This window comes from Desmodus rotundus, chromosome 6, assembly GCF_022682495.2.
Source record: "Desmodus rotundus isolate HL8 chromosome 6, HLdesRot8A.1, whole genome shotgun sequence".
NCBI lineage: Eukaryota > Metazoa > Chordata > Mammalia > Chiroptera > Phyllostomidae > Desmodus > Desmodus rotundus.
In genome coordinates, this window is record NC_071392.1 from 136,814,028 (window position 1) to 136,834,639 (window position 20,612).

Here is a 20,612-nt window from a genome sequence, read left to right on the forward strand (position 1 = left end):
GAGATGGAGATCACATGGAGGGTTGTCAATAGGGGAGTGGGAGGGGGAGGGGGGGAAAGGTACAGAGAATAAGTAGCATAGATGATAGGTGGAAAATAGACAGGGGGAGCGTAAGAATAGTGTAGGAAATGTAGAAGCCAAAGAACTTATAAGTATGACCCATGGACATGAACTATAGGGGGGGAATGTGGGAGGGAGGGGGTGGGCAGGATGGAGTGGAGTGGGGGGGGAATGGGACAACTGTAATAGCATAATCAATAAATACATTAAAAAAAGAATGAAAAAAAAACTTGTAATTAATGTTCTTTTTTTCCTAAGTTACCTTTCCTCATTGGTGATCTGTGAATAATGCAGTGTGTTATAACTTGATAAAATAGTATACACTTAGGGAGTCCCATGAAATGTATTCATATTCTTAGTTATATGAATACTGTGCCAGGCTCTTAATTGCTGTGATTTATGACACTTATGTTGAGGTGGTACAAGAAGGTCATGCAGTCTGATTCAATAAGTTCATAATCAATAAATATATACTTTTAAAAAGTGTCTATTTTTGAATAGATGTCCAACAAGTATGAAAGGATTTGAATAGATGTCCAACAAGTATGAAAGGATACTCAACATCACCAATCATCAGAGTAACACAAATCAAAACCACAATGAGTTGTCACCTCACACTGGTCAGGATGGCTATCATGAATAAGTTAAAAAACAAGTGTTGGCAATGATGTGGTGAAAGAGGAGACCTTTTTCACTGTTGGTGGGAATGCAGATTGGTGCATCCACTGTGGAAAGCAGTATGGAATTACTTCAGAAAATTAAAAATGGGAACTGTCTTAAGAAGCCAAAACACTAATTGGAAAGAATATAAGTACTCCCACAGTCACTGCAGCATTATTTACAATAGCTAAAATTTGGAAGCATCCCAAGTTTCCATCAACAGATGAGTCGTACAGTTACACAGTGGATTACTAGCCATAAAAAAGAGTATGTTACCCTTTGCAACAGCATACACAGAACTGGAGAACATTATGCTATGCTAAGTGAAATAAGCCAGTCAGTGAAAGACAAGTATCATATGATTACACTTATATGTGGAACCTAATCAACAAACAGAACGAAGAAGCAAAATAGAGAGCAGTCTACAGCTGTGCTGTTGGGGTGTTGTGGGGATGGAGGGATTGAGGAAAAAAAACAGAACTCATGGACAGAGACAACAGTGTGGTGATTGTGGAAGGGTATGTTGATGGATGGAGGTGGAAGAAGGTATGTGGGATAAATGGCAATGGAACAATAAAATAAAAATAAAATTTAAAAATGTCTGTTGCTAGCCACTAAACTGTTATTTCTTTTTGTAGTTCAAGAGTTAGCTAATTGCTTTGTCCTAAAAATTTAATCATAAAATGACTCCAAAATGAGTTTACCCTATGCATGTTACTAATAATTTCTAAAGAATTTCTGATTAAATTCTTTTGTCAATAATCTATCACAGTTTATTTCTAGCTTAACATTTTTGCATAATCCTGATAGGTCATTCTTTGTTAGAATTTATGTTTTAGAAATACTGAATTTTACCCACCTTACAAGTGTTGCTCTAATTTTTCCCCATGAAGGCACTCACTGCCCTCTGGCTCCTGATCTCCACATTCCTTCTGCCCTGAACTTCTCATGAACTGTGTTTCGATATTTCATGATCAAGTTGTTTTCCTGGCCTTTTAAATTAAACCCTTGCACAGGGTGCACATGTTCCACAGACAATTCAAGCACTTTAAAAGTGCTAACTCATTGATGCCTTACAATAATGCTTTGAGGTGGGTACCACTGGTATTTGAATTATACAGATGAGGAAACAGGAGTACAGAGAGGTTAAGTAACTGGCCCAGAGTAACTCAACTGGGAGATGGGAGAGCCAGGATCCCAATCTCTGCAGCCCATGCTCTGAGGCACTGTCCTGCTTCCCTTAAAGGCAGGTACTCTCTTTCTATATCTCCTGATGCTTAGTGTAGAGCCTTGCACACAGCAGGCTCCCCAAGTCTATGCTGTTACCTCGGTGACCTCTTACCCTCTGCCCTCCTCCTGCCTCCCTCACATACTTGCTATTCTTTTTTTTTTTTCTTTTTCTTTTTATCAGTGTGTGGTTGTCTCTCGAGTGCCCCCTACTGGGGACCTGGCCTGCAACCCAGTCCTGTGCCCTGAGTGGGAATCCAACCAGTGACCCTTTTGTTAGCAGTCCGGCACTCAATCCACTGAGCCACACCAGCCAGGGCTCATACTCGCTATTCTTAAACATATCAAGTACATACCCACCTCAGGGCCATTGCACATGCTGCTCCTGCAGCCTATAGCCCTCTTCCTCCAGGTGACTGGATGGCTTGCTGCCTCAGCAACTTCAGATGTTAGCTTAAGAGCCACTTTCTCTGGCTATCCTATTTAAAATTGGAAAGCCTCCCACTCCACAGCACTCAACACCATCTGACATACTATTCACATTATGCATTTTTTGGTCTCCCATCACTAGAATATAGGATCCAGAAGAGCACAGATTTTTTGCTTTTGTGTCATTTCTGTGTGTCTAATACCTAGATCAGTGTGTATCCAGTAAGTAACTTTTTTTTAACTTTTTCTTATTGTTGTTCAGGTATAGCTGTCTCCATTTTCCTCTCCACACTGGTCCCCCCTCCACCCCCCGGCCATCCCCACTTCCCACCCTTTATCTCCCTTTGGTTTTGTCCATGTGTCCTTTATAGATGTTCTTCCAGTAAGTAACTTATGCAGTCCTTATGTGCCTTTGGGTGGATTTTTTTTTTCAGTGTGCATAATGGTTTTTAAATTAGGTGCATCATTTGGAAACTGGGACTATTCATGTAAAAATCTGATTTCTGGCTTTTCTTTGAAATCAGGAGAAATTGAATTCTGAGGCCTCTACTCCCACAGGGCTACACAAGGGGGACCAGTACCCATCACCTCACTCACAACCTTTCTCTATCACCACCTTTCGGGTCCTGTGAACATTCAGTGTGTGGTCCCAGATGTATAGCCATGGGGCCTACCGCACACCCCATGCCACCCCAAAGGACATACTGCATCTGGGAGCAACTGTGGCCCCCAGGCTGAAGAGAACTTCAGGATAAGCTTGCACAAGTGCTCTCTGAGAGAGTGGGGGGCACCTTCCCTGAGAGGCTCGCTGCCCCTCCATGATTCTTCCTTGGCATCTGTTGAGTCCCTCATTATTAACATGAAAACTGGACTCTCACAGATTCTGTACAACCACTCCTCATGGAGTTAGAATGGCTATTGGGCTGTTTTCCACTTGTCATTAGAATAGTTTTTGGCTGAATGCCAGTGACCCAACTGCATCCTCCCTGTCACCATCAGCTGGAACCTCAGGGCCTTTGTCCCCATTCACCCATTGTGCTTCCAGTTGTTTCCCTGCCTCCTCCTAGAGGCTGCACTCCCAGTGGAACTGCTGAGCTACCCCCTGCTCCCATTTTAGCAGCTCCTGTAGCTTGGCTATGCAGCCTGGAGGCACAATCCTCCATCTGCTTCTGCAGCTGGTGGACCTCATGCAAGTGCTGGCCAGGAGCATAAACTCTCAGCCTCAGGTTTGCTCCATGCAGCCGTACTAGGGAAAAGGCCACAACAGCTCTGGTGTGGTTGCTGAGAACTACAGGATCACTACCAGATATAGAGGATTCTGTATTTAAGGACACCCTACAACTAGAAAGGCAAGTAAGGCATTTTTCTCATCTGTGATACTGCATCTGCAGTAGAATACAAGATTTATAAAGAGCCTATTCATTAGAACTCCCAGAGCTGCTCAGTGAGAGAGTCAGGAAAAGTTGTGCATGTGATCCTCAGAATGATGATGCTGAGACTTAACATTGGATCCATGGGAGGATCATGGTATATTCTGTCCATTTTTACCTTCCAGCACACCTCACTAGAGTCTGCTTATTTAAAAACTGTAACCCATGCAAGCTGGATATGGTAATTTTCCTTTAAGTTGAATTTACAATCCTAAGACCTCTCAGAGGCTATGGTCATGGAGGGTAATTAACACACAGTGAATGCAGAAAGGAACTTGGAAGTAGGTGTGGAATGAAGTCCCTCAGCCACAGAGGATGGCACAGAACTCATGGAGTTATGCTGAGTCAATATGACAGAACTGCACAGTGTATGGCCAGTATGTTCCCTAAGCAAATGAGAGATCAGATCCAAACACCATTTAATTCACTCTGACTCTGGGGGCTTCCAGAATGCACAGTATTTCCTTGGCCCCTAAAAGAACTGGTCATATCAGCCCTTACCCACCTCTGAGTCTCCATCAAATGTCACTTAGGAGGGCATCTTGCTCCCTGGTATGTGTCATCAGTTTGGCTCAAATAAACTTACGAAAGTTCAAAAAAAAATGTCACAGTCAGGGCAGGTCTCAAAGTGGCCACATAGAGAGGGAGGGTGCCTGCTCTAGCCACACAAGTGTGATAGTCAGGCTGCAAACCAGCCCAAATTCCTTTCAATAGTCACTATGTCACCTCATATCTCTGAGGGGCCATCTCAGGGGCCACATCATCACTGTAACACACAGCTGTTCTCTCAGGCAAGGGTCATCCCAGAAAGATGCACCTGTACATGAATAGCTTCCAGGACAGCTGCTGTGCTATTGTGAGAGGGAAAGAGAAGGAAGACCCTGTGCTAAGACATATCTCCACCAAAAATAGCTTCCTCTAGAGTTTCCCTCTTTAGATGGTTCCGCAAACCCCCTAGCCAGACCCAAGCCCCATCTGAGGCCCTGTGACTGCATGTTAGAGCGCCCTTGCATCCCAATGGCACTCCCACTCTAATCTTGCCCCCTACCTCCTCTGATGTACTCTTCCTTTGAACATACTGCTTCACACTCCTCACTGCCACCTTTTACAGCCACCCTTCTGAACGCCTGAGCCTGACAGCAACCTTTTCTGCAGGGAGGCTGCTGCGGGCCCAGCATGGTAGTCCCTGCTGCCCTTCTTTGTAACTTTCTACATGGGCAATTAGCATGTAAGCATCCACACACTAAATTCTTTCCAGTACTTTCATGTCACTCTTCATAGAAGTGAGGTGCAGATGGAGCTGGTTTAGCTCCAGAGTTGACAGGTGGAGGCTATGCCATTCACCCACTGAGAGATGGGCTATGAGCCCTCCTCTTGAATCTAGGCTGGATCCACAGAATGTTGGATTTGGGCACCATGTTTTTAAAAAGAAGACGGCACTGAGACTTCCCCCAAGCCACTCCCCTGCTAGGTCCTGTCAAACCTTCTTGGCTTAGTCACCGCCTAGATCTTCCTCATCAGAACCACCCACTGATGCCCCAGTGATACCAATAGCTCCCTCCCAGGTATCTTCATATCTTCATGCCCATCCTCACCACAGCACACCCATATGTGCCCTAATTATTCTGTAGACGCCTCTACTTCCCTCCTCTGGACTTTCATCACTGTAGCTTTGGAGGGAATCTTCTAAGTCACAAAGAAGTGGAAACCAGCTTGTGTTGCAATAGGATTGTTTAAGTAACATATCTTCTGCCTGTGACGCTGGCTGACTTTTTAGCCTCAAAAGGCTCAAATTGGCTGAGGCAATTTCTCAAGGATACTTTCACTTAAAAACAGAGAAGGGAACCCCCAAATACAGAAGCACCTCTGGGAAAGTGCTTGCTTGCAGTAGGAAAGCTGACAGCCTACAGGAGCACCCAACAGCCCTGGAGAGTCCCACACCCAGGCTGACCCCTCTGCAGCCTTGAGCATCTTGCCCTTTCACACCAGGTGTGACCAAGGGCAAGTCCAGCTGTGGGACCAAATCCCAGTAGTGGAACCTGCAAAGAGGCTCAGCAGGAGGAAAGTACTCAGGTGCCACACTCAAGTGAGGCTGGTGCTGGAACTGAGGCCTCGTTGGTTAGAGACCCCTACTATATTGTGCTCTGGGTGGCTTCTCCCAAGGGCCCTCTTTCCTCCCTATAGCCCTGGCCTTCCAAGGGCACCCATATCTGAGTCTGCTCTTGGTACTCAGGACACCTCCTACGGTTACACACCTGCCATTCTCTTCTCTCCCTTGAGCATCTGGATCTCCCAAGGAGAACTGGCTACCCATTTGTGTGCCTGCACCTCACACTGGCAGGGCACCCCAAGGTTCATGTTTGTCCACATCTGCGAGCTCCCTGACTCTCTGTCTTTGCACCTTGCAATCCTGACAAGCACTGGATAAATCCTGAAGCAGGAGAGTGTAGGAGCCAGCAGATGTTACATACACCAATATGCAATTTCAGGGCTCCACTGTACATGTGTAAACAAATATGTGTGAGGGGGGCATGAAGCTCCTTATCCATGGGGTCTACTTGGCCCTGAAGCCTTGGATCTGATACCATGTCCCTTCCTCAGATGCCACCCTGAAGGTTTCTTCTGGCTCCTCAGTTCTGTAAAGGGCACACCCAAGGACATGCTTATAGGCCTCCTTCTCTAAACTGAGGCATAGCTCTTCATATGGTCTGCCCAAGGTCAACACAACTCTGGACTAGACTTCACTTCAGTCCTGGCCCTTGTAAGTGCCCCACTAGCTGTGCAACCTCAGGCCAGCCTGAAAACTTCTCTGGGATGGACTAGTCCTGACAAGCCTCTGTCAGCACTGAACTTCATTTACTCTCTCTCCCAGATGGGACCCGGTGCTTCAGACCATCATATACACCCACCTGGTTTTGACTTTCTTCAAGGGTCTCTTTCAGCTGTGACCATGACAGTCTCAGGCTCTGACATTCTTGATTCATGTGTTCAAGTTCAAGTTCAAGTTTTTGAATTTGGTCACCCTGTTTTTAAAAAAAATCAATCTCACATGTATAAGAAATAGCTTAGCAGTTTGACACATGTTTAATGCAGAAGCTTCAGAAATTACAGAAAAGCAAAAACTGCAAAATTTAAATCACCCATGACCCCAGCAGTCCAAGGACCACACCTGCCACTGTATTATCATCCTTTATCCCTTCCTCTACACATAGTATTTTTATTGGTAAGACTGGTACAGTGTTATATGCTGTGCTTTCTTCCTCATTATATCTTCATCATTTATGCATGATAATAAATATTATTTGAAAAACATGGTTTTTAACACCTGTACCATAATTTACTGACTCATTTCAGTAAATTGTAGATGAATGATTCAAATAGATTCCAATTCTGTTTTGCTATTATAAATACCACAGCAATGAAAATACTTCCAGCTAAGTTTTCCCACAATGCTCAGGTAAAACTCAATAAGCAGAATCATGAAGTCAGAGGATACTGACATTCTAGAGGCTCTTGATACATAATTTGCCAAAATGTCCTTCAGAGAGGTTGTATCCATGTACTCTTTTACCATCACAATTTCATTCCTTTCTGCTATCTTTTCTAGATACCGGGTATTTGCAAAAGCTGCTGAAATCCATACATTTTCCAAGGCTTGCCAGTTAAATCCCTCACTTCATGTGCAGGGCAGTGCGTACCTTTCGGCATTTTAGGTAGGCAAATAGGCACTGCCTACCTAAAAACGCATACTCCTGATGTGCTTAAGCTGTTTCTTTACTGTGCCCACTCCTCTCTACCCCACTGTCTCCTGGCCACTCCTACCTGCAGCTCATCCTGGTGTCCAGCCTCCTCTAGGCTTTGTGTTAACAGCTGAATTGTGATGCAGTTTTTCTCGATTTGGGCCTGCTGGGTAGAGGCCTTCTCTCCCAGCTGAAGGACCCTGTGGTTGAGCTGAAACAATTCATCCTTACACTTCTGACTCTAAAGCAAATGGGTTGAAACAGATGAAAAAGTTATTTTTAAATCAGCAACTCAATTCAGATCATTTCAGTGGTTTTCAACAAGGGATGCTTTTGTTTCCCAGGGGATAGTTACACTGTCTTGAGACATTTTGGGGTACCACAACAGGTACTGGCAGTTAGTGAGTGAGGTGCTCAGTGAGGTGCTCAGCACCCTCCAAAGCAGAGAGTGATCTGGCCCAAACGGAAATTGTACAATTGTAGGAAACCCTGCTTTATTCCTAGAAAAAATGAGACATATCTGGACCAACAAAGGTAGCTATGTGCCATAAAGATCCAAATAACCAACACCCAGTAGACAGTGGATTCTTAAGAAACGCTCCCTGGGTGGTTGAGCAAATGTACTGTGAATTAAAACAGCAATTAGGAAGATGGCTCTACTGTCTTTCACCGTAGAAATTCCAGGTACTGTCAACTATTTTTCATGCCTATCTTCATACAAGCTACATTTTTGCTTATTTGCTTTTTCCCACAACAGTCAGTTCTTGAGGCCTTGTGTCGATATTTTCAGAATATCATCCTCTGAGCTAGCTTCAGCACTCTTGGCCATACACACACGTCACGTTTTCCCTAGGACAGGACTGTACTAACAACCACACTACTTTTATGTTTTTGAGGGTTTGATAAGCACATAATGGAACCCAGGAGTTGTTGAAACTCAGATTATTCAGGCTTAGTGAACCTACACTTTTCTCCTGTGATGACTTCTTTTCTTCCCTGAGAACTAATTGTCATCTTGAGGTGTTTCCATATCATAAGTTCATGGCAGTTACATCTGATAGAAGGATCTCTTATGTTTATAATATTTTACTGGGGAAATTAAAATTTTTTCAATTATAGTTTACCTTCAATTTTAATTTGCATTAGTTTCAATTGTACAGCGTAGTGGTTAATGATAATATATTTTACAAAGTATTACCCCAATATTTCCAGTACTCTCCTGAAACCATAGTTATTGCAATATTATTGACTATATTTCCTATACTGTAGTTCATAGCCCCATGACTACTTTCCAACTACCAATTTGTACTTCTTAATCCCTTCAGTTTTTTTTACCGTCTGGTAACTACAGTATGTTCTTGGTATGTCTTTTATGTGTTTATTTATATTATATTCCACATGTAAGTGAAATCATATGGTATTCATCTTTACCTGACTTAATTAATTTCACTTAGCATAATACTCTCTAGATCCATCCATTTTGATGCAAATGGTAAGGTTTCATTCTTTTTTATGGCCAAGTAATATTCCATTGCATATATGCAAAACAATGTTTTTCTATCCACCCATCTATTGATGGGTACATGGGTTGCTGCCATTTCTTGGCTACTATAAATAATGCTGCAGTGAACATAGGGGTGCATATATTCTTTTTAATTAGTGTTTTGGGTTTCTTTATGTATATACCCAGAAGTGGAATCACTGCATCATAAGGCAGTTCCACTTTTCTTTTTTTTGAGGGCCCTCCATACTGTTTTGTATAGTGGCTGATTAATCTACATTATCACAAAAAGTGCATGAGGTTCCCACTTCTCCACATCCCCGCCAATGCTTCTTTGTTGATTTATTTATGATAGCTATTCTGACATGCATGAGGTTATAGCTCATTATGGTTTGAATTTGCATTTCTCTGATAATTATTGACCTTTACTATCTTTTCATGTCTATTGGCTATCTTTATTTCTTTGTGGGAGAAGTGTCTATTCAGATTCTCTGTTCATTTTAAAGTTGTTTTGTGTGTTTGTGTGTGTGTGTGTGTGTTGATTGTACGAGTACTTTAAAAATTTTGGATATAAACCCCTTATGGGATGTATCATTGGCAAATATCTTCTCCCATTCAATATATGATCTTTTCACTTTGTTGATGGATTCCTTTGCTTTGCAAAAACGTTTTAGTTTGATATAGTCCCATTTTACTTTTTCTTTTGTTTCTCTTCCCCGAAGAGATATATCAGAAAAAAATATTAAGAAAAATGTCAGAGATTTCAGTGTTCTTTTTTCTAGGGTTTTTTTTTTTTTTAATTTTGAGTCTTACATTTAAACCTCTAATACACTTTGAATTCATTCTTGTATATGGTGTTAGAAGGAAGATGTTCTAGTTTCATTTTGTTGTATCTTCCCAATTTTCAGAACACCATTAATTGAATAGACTGTATTTACCCCATTGTATGTTCTTACCTCCTTTATCAAATATTAATTGAACATATAGGGGTTTATTTCTGGGCTCTCTTTATTGATCTATATGACTGTTTTATTTTAATGCCAGTACCATCCTGTTTTGATTATATATAGCCTTGTGGTATAGTTTGATATCAGGTAGTGTTATATCTCCAACTTTGTTTTTCTTTCTCAAGATTGCTATGGCTATTAAGGATCTTTTGTGGCTCTATATACATTTCTGGAATATGCCATTGGTATTTTGATAGAAATTGCACTGAATCTACAGATCACTTGGGGTAGTGTGGACATTTTAATGATGTTAATTCTTCCTACCCATGAGCATGGTATATGCTTCCATTTATCTGAGTCTTTTTCTATTTCTTTAGTGTTGTAATTTTCCAAGTACAGGTCTTTTACCCCCATTGCTTAAATTTATTCCTAGATATTTTATTTTTTCTTGATGGAATTGTAAATGGCATTGTTTTCTTCATTTTCCTTTTTGATATTTCATCATCAGTGTATAAAAATAAAAGATTTATGGATATTAATTTTGTATCCTACTATACTGAATTCGCTTATTGGTTCTAGTAGTTTTTGGGGGGGTAATCTTTAGAGTACTCTACATACAGTCTCATGTCATCTACAAATAATGAGTTTTACTTCTCCTTCCAATACGGATGCCTTCCATTCCTCTTTCTTGGCTGATTGCTGTAGTTAGGACTTCCAGTACTATGTTGAATAAGAGAGGTGAAAGTGGACGTGCCAGTTTCGTTTCTGATCTAAAGAGAAGCACTTTTAGTTTTTCCCTGTTGACTACAATGTTAACTTAATCTTGTGTTTGTCATGTATGGCCTTTATTATATTGAGGTATATTCTCTCTATCCCTACTTTGCTGAGAGTTTTTATCTTAAATAAGTGCTGGTTTTTGTCAAATGCATTTCTGCATCTATTGATATGATTATATGATTTTTATCATTCATTTGGTTTATATGGTATTTGATATTCATTATTTTGTGGATATTGTATCAACACTGCATCCCAGAAATAATTCCCACTTTATTATGGTATATAATTTTATAAATGTATTGGTGAATTTTGTTTGCTAATATTTTGTTGAGGATTTTTGCATCTATGTTCATCAGGAATGTCAGTGTATAATTTTCTTTCTTTTAGTGTCTTTTCTGGTTTTGGAATTAAAATAATGCTGGCCTCATATAATAAGCTTGGCAATTCCCTCCTCTTGAATTTTCTACAATAGTTTGAGAAGGATAGGTTTTAGTTCTTCCTTAGAAGTTTGTTCTTCTTGGAAAATTCACTTGTGAAGCTGTCTGGCCCAGGAATTTTGCTTGTCGGGAGTTTTTTGATTAGTGCTTCAATTCCATTGGTTGTAATTGGTGTGTTCAGACTTTGTTTTTGATTCAGTTTTGTAAAACTGTATGTTTCTAGGCATGTATTCATTTCTTCCAGATTGTCCAATTTGTTGATATAGTTGTCTGTAATATTTTCTTTCAAGAACAAGCTCTTAGGGGCATGCTCTCCCTCCTGGTATCACGCCCCCATTTTTCTTCCCTCTCAGGTGTGCCTCTCCTAAACTCTTAGGGTACCCAAAAGACTTGCAACCAGGGGAGAAGTGGGCAGCAGTAGCTCATCCTGGGTTAACCCTCTGAACCTCTCTCCAAGCCACCCCACCCCGCCTTTTTTTTGACTTTCCAGTGAGCTAATAGCAGCCCTGTCTAGGCTCATGTCTTTCCTGTAACATTTCTACAGAGCCAAGGTGGCCAGGCCTAGGCTCTCTCCCATTGCTTCTTCTATCCTAAATCCTTCCTTATTTCTCTGTCCCCAGCTTTAATAATGTACTCTCAAAATCACCTGGGCTCATCTTGTGAAATCTTTTCTGCATGAAGTCAAGAACTTATACACTATAGCCTGACCTGAGGTAGACCTGCTCAGCAGTCCCTTTTAGGTAACATGATCCCAAGGTGTGTCAGAGTAGAGTTAAACTGCAGGACAGTTTACTATCCCTTCAGATTTGGAGAATTGCTTGGGGTCACTGAAAAAAGCACCCCAGTCATCAAAATGGCCATACTACCCAAAGCAATTTATAGATTCAGTGCAATCCCTATTAGAGTACCCATGACATATTTCACAGATATAGAACAAACATTGCAGAAATTCATATGGAACCATAAACGACCCCGAATAGCTGCAGCAATTTTGAGAAAGAAGAACAAAGCAGGAGGGATCACAATACCTGATATCAAACTGTATTCCAAGGCCACTGTAATCAAAACAGCCTGGCACTGGCATAAAATCAGGCACATAGACCAATGGAACAGAACAGAGAGCCCAGAAATAAACTCAAGTCTTTACGGTCAATTAATATTTGACAAAGGAGGAAGAAGCATAAAATGGAGCAAAAAAAGCCTCTTCAACAAATGGTGTTGGGAGATCTGGACAGCTACGTGCAAAAAAATGAAACTCAATCACCAACTTACGCCACACACAAAAATAAACTCAAGATGGATAAAAGACTTAAATATAAGTTGTAACACCATAAAAGTCCTCGAGGAAAACATTGGCAGGGAAATCTCAGACATTCCACGCAGCAACATCCTCACAGACACATCCCCTAAAGCAATGGACATAAAGGAAAGAATAAACAAATGGGACCTCATCCAAATAAAAAGCTTCTGCAGGGCTTAAGAAAACAGCACTAAAATACAAAGAGAACCAACAGTATGGGAAAACATATTTGCCAATGATACCTCAGACAAGGGCCTGATCTCCAAAATATAGAAAGAACTCACACGACTGCACTCCAGGAAGACAAACAACCCAATAAAAAAACGGGCAAAGGACATGAACAGACATTTCTCCAAGGAAGACATACAGAGGGCCCAGAGACATATGAAAAGATGGCTCAGCATCACTACCATCAGAGAGATGCAAATTAAAAACACAATGAGGTACCATCTCACACCAGAGTGGCCAACATAAACAAATCAACAAATGTTGGAGAGGATGCAGAGCAAAGGGAACCCTAGTGCACTGTTGGTGGGAATGCAGACTGGTGAGGCCACTGTGGAAAATAGTATGGACTTTCCTCAGAAAACTAAACATGGAACTGCCGTTTCACTCAGCAATTCCGCTGCTGGGATTATACCCTAAGAACCCTGAAACACTCATCCAAAAGAACCTATGCACCCCAATGTTCATAGCAGCACAATTTACAATAGCCAAGTACTGGAAGCAACCTAAGTGCCCATCAGCAAATGAGTGCATCCAAAAACTATGGTATATTTACACAATGGAATACTACACGCAGCAGAGAGAAAGAAGGAGTTTATACCCTTTGCAACAGCATGGATGGAACTGGAGAGCATTATGTTAAGTGAAATAAGCCAGATGGTGAGGGTCAAATACCATATGATCTCACCTTTAACTGGAACATAATCAACAGAATAAAAAAGCAAACAAAATATAACCAGAGACATTGAAGTCAAGAACAATCTAACAAGAGCCAGGGGGGAGTGGGGAGGGGACAGTGGGAAGAGGGGATTACAGGAACTACTATAAAGGACACATGGACAAAATGAAGGCGGAGGGTGGAGGTGGGGGAGGGAGGTGGGTTCAGCTGGTGTGGGGTGGAGGGATGGGGATAAACGGCATACAACTGTAATTGAATAATAATAATAATTTTTAAAAAATTTATGCAAAAAGTGAAAAAAAAATTAAAAAGAGAAGGCATACAACTGTAATTGAATAACAATAAAAAATTTAAAAAGCACCCCAGATTTATATAATTACAGATTCAAAATTCCAATTAAAAAGATACACAGTGAAAGATGTCTCACTTCTACTTCTCTCCTAGCTACCCAGTTTTCATCACCCACCACATTTCTGAGTTTCTTGTCTCCTTCCAGAGTTTATGTAGATGTAAGAAAAATCGAATAAGTAGTCTTATTTTCCTCCCCATCCCCCACCTTTTTACACAAATGGTAGCTTTAGCAATGCATCTTTAAGTTACACATACGGTGGTCCTGAAGAAAGCTGGAAACACTTGACCCCCCCCTCCCCGTGGGGAAAAAAAAGAACAAGCTCTTGGTCTCATTGATCTAACTTTTTTTTTTAGACTCCTTACCTTTCTTTTCTGCTCTCATCTGTATTATTTCCTCTGTCTGCTCACTTTAGACCTTGCATTCTTTTTTTAGCTTCTTTGGGTGTAAAGTTAGATTGTTTATTTGAGATTTTTCATCTTGTTTTAAATTGATTTTAGAAAGAGAGGAAGGGTAGGGGAGACAGAGAAGGGAGAGAGAGAGAAACATTGAGCTGTGGATTTGTTGTTCCCCACATTCATGCATCCATTGGTTGATTCTTGCATGTGTCCGGACTGGAAATCAAACCTGCAACCTTGGCATATCAGGTTGATGCTCCAACCAACTGAGCCACCAGGTCAGGGCAAAATTTTTCTTTTTCTTGAGGGAGACATGCAATGCTATGAATCTCCCTCTTAGGACTGTTTTCCCTGTGTCCCATAGATTTTGGGTGGTTGTGTTTTCATTTGTCTCAAGGTATCTTTTTATTTCTTCCATGATCTCCCTTGTACCCATTCATCTTTAGTAAAATGTTATTTAGCCTCCATGAGTTTGTATGTTTATTATTTTTTTCTTGTAATTTTCTTCATTTTCTAGTTTCATACCATATGGTCAGAGAATATGCTTGATATAATTTTACTCTTTTTAAATTTACTGAGAATTGTTTTCTGGCCTAACATGTGGTATATTCTAGAAAATGTTCCATGTGTACTTGGCATGTATAAAAATATATATTCTGCTACTTTGGGCCAACTCTGAAAGTATCAATTAATTGTATCTGGTCCAGTGTGTCATTTAAGACTGCTATTTCCTTGTTAATATTCTGTCTGGAAGATCTATCCATTGATGTCGTATGTGCATTAAAGTCCCCCAGCTACTCCATGTCTTTTTATTGGGACATTTAATCTATTTACATTTAAAGTTATTGATAGGTGCATATTTATTGCCATTTTATTTTTTATAACTATGCCCCTCACTTTTCTTTACTCTTCTTAAAGAGGTTCCTTTAACATTTCTTGTTATACTAGATTGGTGGTAATGAACTCCTTTAGCTTTTTCTTGTTAGGGAAACTTTTTATTTCTTCTTCAGTTTTAAGTGATATCCTTGTTGAGTAAAGTAGTTTTGGTTGTAGGTTCTTGCTTTTCATCACTGTGAATACTTTGTGCCAATTCCTTCTGGCCTTAAATGTTTCTGTTGAGAAATTAGTTGACAGTCTTATGGGAGCTCCCTTTTAGGTAATTGTCTTTCTCTTGCTGCTTTTAAGATTCTGTCTTTGTCTTTAACCTTTGACATTTTTATTATGATGTGGCTTGGTGTGAGCCTTTTAGTTCATTTTGTTTGGGTCTCTATGCCCTTCCTGGACTTGTGTGACTTTTTCCTTCAACAGGTTAGGGAAGTTTTTGGTCATTATTTCTTCAAATAGGTTCTCAATCTTTTGCTGTCTTTCTTCCCTTTTGGTAACCCTATGATGTGGATGTTGTTACATGAGTTTATTGTCTCCCAGAGGTCCCTTAGACTCTCATTTATTAAGAACCTTTTTTCTTTTTGTTATTCTGATTGTTTTCTGTTATCTTGTCTTCTAGATTGCTTATTCAATACTCTGCTTCATATAATCTTGATTCCATCCCTCATGGAATGTATGTGTGCATCCCTCATTTCTGGCTGGTTCTTTTTTTATAGTTTCTATGTTCTTTTTTATGTTTGCTATCTATTTGTTGAAGTTCTCATTAAGTTCCTTGAGCATCCTTTTTTTAAAAAAATTTTTATTGTTATTCAATTACAGTTGTATGCCTTTTCTCCCCATCCCTCCATCCCACCGCAGCCAAACCCACCTCCCTTCTTCCTTGAGCACCCTTATAACCATTGTTTTGAATTTTGTGTCTGGTAGATTGCTTGCCTCCATTTCATTTAATTCTTTATTTGGGGATTTCTCCTGTTTTTTTAATTTTTATTTTTTATTTGGGGCATAAATCTTTGTGTCCCCATTTTAGCTGCCTGCTTCTGTATATAGGTAGTTCTGCTATGTCTCCCAGTCTTGGTATGGTAGTCTTGTGTAGTAGATGTCTTGTGGGGCTCAGTGGCACAGTTTCCCTGATTACCTGGACTATGTGCTATAGGAATATCCCTTGTGTGGATTATGTGAGCCCTCCTGTTTATTTGAGTATTGACTGGTGCTGGCTCATCAATGGGTAAGGTTGCCACTCAAGCTGGCTATGAGGATTAACCCTGACCACAGCATAGAAGCTGCTGTGCAGGGACTTACCTCACAAAGCAGAATACACCCCAGCAGGGTCTGGTGCCTGCCCAAAATCCCTCTTTGTGCTGTTTGTGAAGGTAATTGAGTCATGCTTAATGTGATTTGAGGTCCGCCTCTAGAGATGTTGTTTCTAAGGCCTCTTGGGGGGAATTCCAGTGCAATTCAATGTCAGGCACTACCTATGACTGGCCCTAGACTACCTCTTAGAAGCTACAAAGTGATTCACAGTTTGTGGCTGCCTCTGCTAGGTCTGGGTGTGCATGGGAGGGGCCAAGCTGCATACCAAGGCTGGCTTCCACCAGCACTATGCCAAATGGTAGATCAGCAAAAGACAAAAGGCATCCCAAGGTCTGCTTCCAGCTGCCAGCTGCCTTCTAGGCTCAGTCATTGTACAAGCCTTTGATAATATTCGAGTTGGTGTGAGGTAGGTTCTCAGTGAGTCATCAGTTAATGGACAGTGATGTTCACCAGACTGATACAGATTCAATCTCAGCACCAGTGCTGTATCTGAGGCTACTCAGCAAAAGTCACAGGGTATACCAAGGACCTTTGCCACCTTCTGGGGGCCCACAACCTTTTTTGTGGGGCAGGGTCTCAGGGAATCATCAGGGTGAGGCCAGCAGAATTCATCAGGCCCAAACAGACCAAGATTTGACTGTGTGAAGAAAGAGCTCTGAACAAGAATGGCAACATCGGTCCATCTTGTGAGGGAAATATGGCCTCACCCTATAGCTACACAGCTCAGTTTCTCCCTGATTCTGCCTGGACATCTTCAAAAGCCTTCCTAGAGCCTTGGCTGGTATGGCTCAGTGGATTGAGCACTGGTCTGCAACTGAAAGTTAGTCTATTTGATTCTCAGTCAGGACACATGCCTGGATTATAGGCCTGGTCCCCAGCTGAGGGTATGTAAGAGGCAACCAACTGATGTTTCTCTCACACAATGATGTTTCTTTACCTCTCTTTTCCCCTCTCTCTAAAACTAAGTAAATAAAATCTTTTTTAGAAAGTCTGACAGCTGACTTTCTTGTACTTGGCAAGGTACAGCCATCAAGAGTTCAGAAGGTGGGGCTCTGTTGTAAGGAGGTGGCTCTGGTCAGGCTCATGGCAGGGAAGGAGGAAATGGCCTCACCCCCCTGAGCCACACAACTCAGTCTCTGACACCTCAAGCCTGCCTGTACCTCCTCAAGCACGTTCCAAGAGAGCCTACACCACAAGGCCACACAGCTAACTCCTATGCAAAGCATGAGCTTGGGAAGGCTAGGTGACAGGGAATCTGGGGGGTGGGGCTACTGCATTTCCACAGGCTAACACTATATGGAGGATAGTGTTCAACTCAGGAAAGATGGCATCTGTGGGCTGTGTAAGAGAGGGAATCAGCACAGGGACCCTGAAGACTGTTCCTTCAGTTTGCTCCCTGGAACCACACAATCCAATCTGTCTTTGCACAATGCCTGTCCACTCAGAGCTTCCCTGCCTTTTCAGAGTCCAGGGTGAGTGACTGCAAATAAAATTTTGTGCACTGGCCCTTTAAGAGGGAACCTGGATTTCTAGCAGACTCCCATCTCTCTCAGGTAGACAGAATCCCCATTGATTTTCAAGCCAGATTTTAAGCTCCTTTCCCCAGCTAAACCTTTCCTCATTTGCTTTGCAGTTGGTGTTTTTTATGCATATGTATACAAAGTAGTTTTCTGAGCCACAGCTCTGCACTACATTTCCAAGAAGGGGAGTGTGCTCTCACAAGGCTGCTATGAAGTTCTGGCTTTAGGACATGAACCTTGTTGTACCACACACATTCCAGTTTTATCAACTGGCCCAAGCATCATCTTTGGAGTATCGCTCCTGGTCCAGTATCAGGTAGCTCCTGCCTCTGTCAGGTCATTTTAGCCTCCTTGAATTTGGAACATTTCCACAGCCTCTGTCTGAATGACACTGACATTTTTGACAAACACAGTCCCTCCACTCTCCCCTCTTTAATAGTTCCTCATTTGGGGTTTGTCTGATGTTCCCTTGGGCTTAGACTCAGGCAATGTGTTCTGACCAGAAGACTGCTCAGGTGCTGCTGTGTCCTCCTCAGGGCACCGCATTGGGAGGTATGGGAGGCCAACTGCCTCTTGGTATTTGTGTTAATATCCTCTTTAATTTTAATTTGTAATCATCTGGGTTATAGTGAAGAGGAAAAAATGAGATGTTAGCAGCTGTCTCCTAAGCACATGGGTATTTTATAGTTTTTAAGAAAAACAAGGGATAAAGGACTAGATTGAACAATGCTACTAGAAAACAGCTGGACAGACCCATAATATAGATGCAAAAAAACAAGACAACTGCCACATCTCTTAAAAATTTCAGCATCATTTGGGAGAAACAGGTGTTCTAGATTAAAAGAATGGCTGGTGTGGCTCAGTGGATTGAGAGCTGGACTGCAAACCAAAAGGTCACTGGTTTGATTCCCAGTCAGGGCACATGCCTGGGTTGCTGGCCAGGTCCCCAGTTGGGGGCATGCGAGAGGCAACCTATCAATGTATCTCTTGCACACTGATGTTTCTCTCCCTTTCTCCTTCCCTTCCTCTCTCTCTAAAAATAAAATCTTAAAAAAAAAGAAAAGACTAAAGACACATCATGGCCAAACAAACTTCTGAAAAGACATCTTTAACAGCTTCTGCAATTCCACACCCCCTCTGCACTGTGACCTAACACTCACCCACCAAGACAAGCCTATGTCCCTCTCTGTGGCTCTGTGCGGTCTTGGTGGTAGTAATATGGAGTAATATCCAAGGTGGGGTCAGAAGCCTTGCACCTTCAACCTTGACCTCCTGAAACACTTGTTCTCTGATGCCCCTCACCCTCCCATTACCATGACACTCTCTCCAGGAGCCCAGCCCCAAGGAGAGGATCTCCCAGATGATTCTAGCCCTAGCCATCTCAGTCATCCCAGCTGTCAAGTCTTCTCACCCAAGGTCCTGATATCACAGAGCAGAGACAGGCTGTCTGCTCTGTGCCCTGTCTGAATCCCTGACCCAAAGGCTTCATAGCACAATAAAGAGGCTGTTTTATGCCAGTAAATTTCCAATAGCATTGACAGTTCAGTGTAGTGTACCAACCTCAACTAGATCCTAGTTCTAAGAAGTTCACTATGTAAGACATTTCTGAATAATTGGAGAAATATGGATATGGTCTGAATATTGGATAATAAGTAATCATGATTAAATTTCTTAAGTGTGACAGCAGTATTGTGGTTAGGTAAAAGATGTACTCATTTTAAGAAGGCACCTGCCAAAATATTTAGGAGCAGAGTATTATTATATCTGTAACTTACTCTCAGATCATTCAGAAAACACACACATACACAGAAATAAAAAGACAGATATAAACAAATAACTAAAGCACATATGATAGTTGTTAACTGTTAAATTAAGGTTGTTGTATGTGGCTGATCAGTGTATACTGTTTCAATTTTTCTGTGTGTTTACAGTTTTTCATAACAAAAGTTAAGGGAAAGAAAGCAAATGGATACCTATAATCCATTTATGAATGTGTCCTATAGATAAGCAGGTGAGGGGGTCAGGCAGCTCTCTCAGTCCAGGAAATTCCCAGATAGGTCATTTAGACAAAAAGCTTGTTGTAAGGCAAATGCAGAATCTGAAGTTTTCATTTTAAAGCAATCCCTAAATTATCCTCCTGACAGAGAAGGCCTAAGCAAGGATACCACACACTTATGGAAACAAACACCCAAATCTGGGAGCCAAGACAAGCCACTCATACACAAGTGGTCTAAGGTGGTCCCCATGGCAGAAACCTCTCATTAGCCATGCATGGGAAGAGGTGAGCCAAGAGAGAAGAGCTACTGGGGACTTATCTCAGAGATGGAACAGCAATTTAAGAAGCAAAAGGTAATGAAAACACTTATAGAACAGTAAGTGAGCTCTGCAAGGTGGCGGGATGCAAGATCAACAGATAAAAATCCATTGTACGTCTATGTCCTAACAGTGAACATGCAGAAACCAAAATTTAAAAAATAGTACTATTTCTGGTTTCTGTGGCATGTAAAGAGCTTGCAAGTCATTAGTCTCATCTTCCTAACAAGCAGAAAGCTAACTAAACTGAAAAACAACAACTTTTCTTAGATCCATCAGAGAAATGAGGTCACATGGTAAATCGATGCCCTGAAAACTAAAGACGCAGGCAAAGAGAACAGCATTTTATCAGGGGTGGATGACTGGAGCCTGAAACAGGACAGGAAACTGGAATTATAAGAATGAGTGCTAGGGGCTGTGCCTG

At 41.5% G+C, this 20,612-nt stretch overlaps 1 protein-coding gene across 7 annotated transcripts in view; it reads right to left on the minus strand.

The window, feature by feature from the left end:
- NINL (ninein like) overlaps positions 1–20,612 on the minus strand; it is a 178,741-nt gene that overhangs the window by 9,064 nt on the left and 149,065 nt on the right. For 4 of the 7 annotated variants that reach the window (XM_024577013.3, XM_045184916.2, XM_045184914.2 and 1 more), the window contains 2 exons: positions 7,629–7,787; positions 6,716–6,829 (listed from right to left, as the gene is read on the minus strand). The exons of 2 other annotated variants lie outside the window; for them this stretch is intronic. In XM_024577013.3, coding sequence (XP_024432781.2) covers positions 6,716–6,829; positions 7,629–7,787 — 273 coding nt within the window. Of the gene's footprint in view, positions 1–6,715; positions 6,830–7,628; positions 7,788–13,681; positions 14,241–20,612 lie in introns of those variants that run through there. One more of the 7 variants, XM_053926535.2, reaches the window with a different exon arrangement.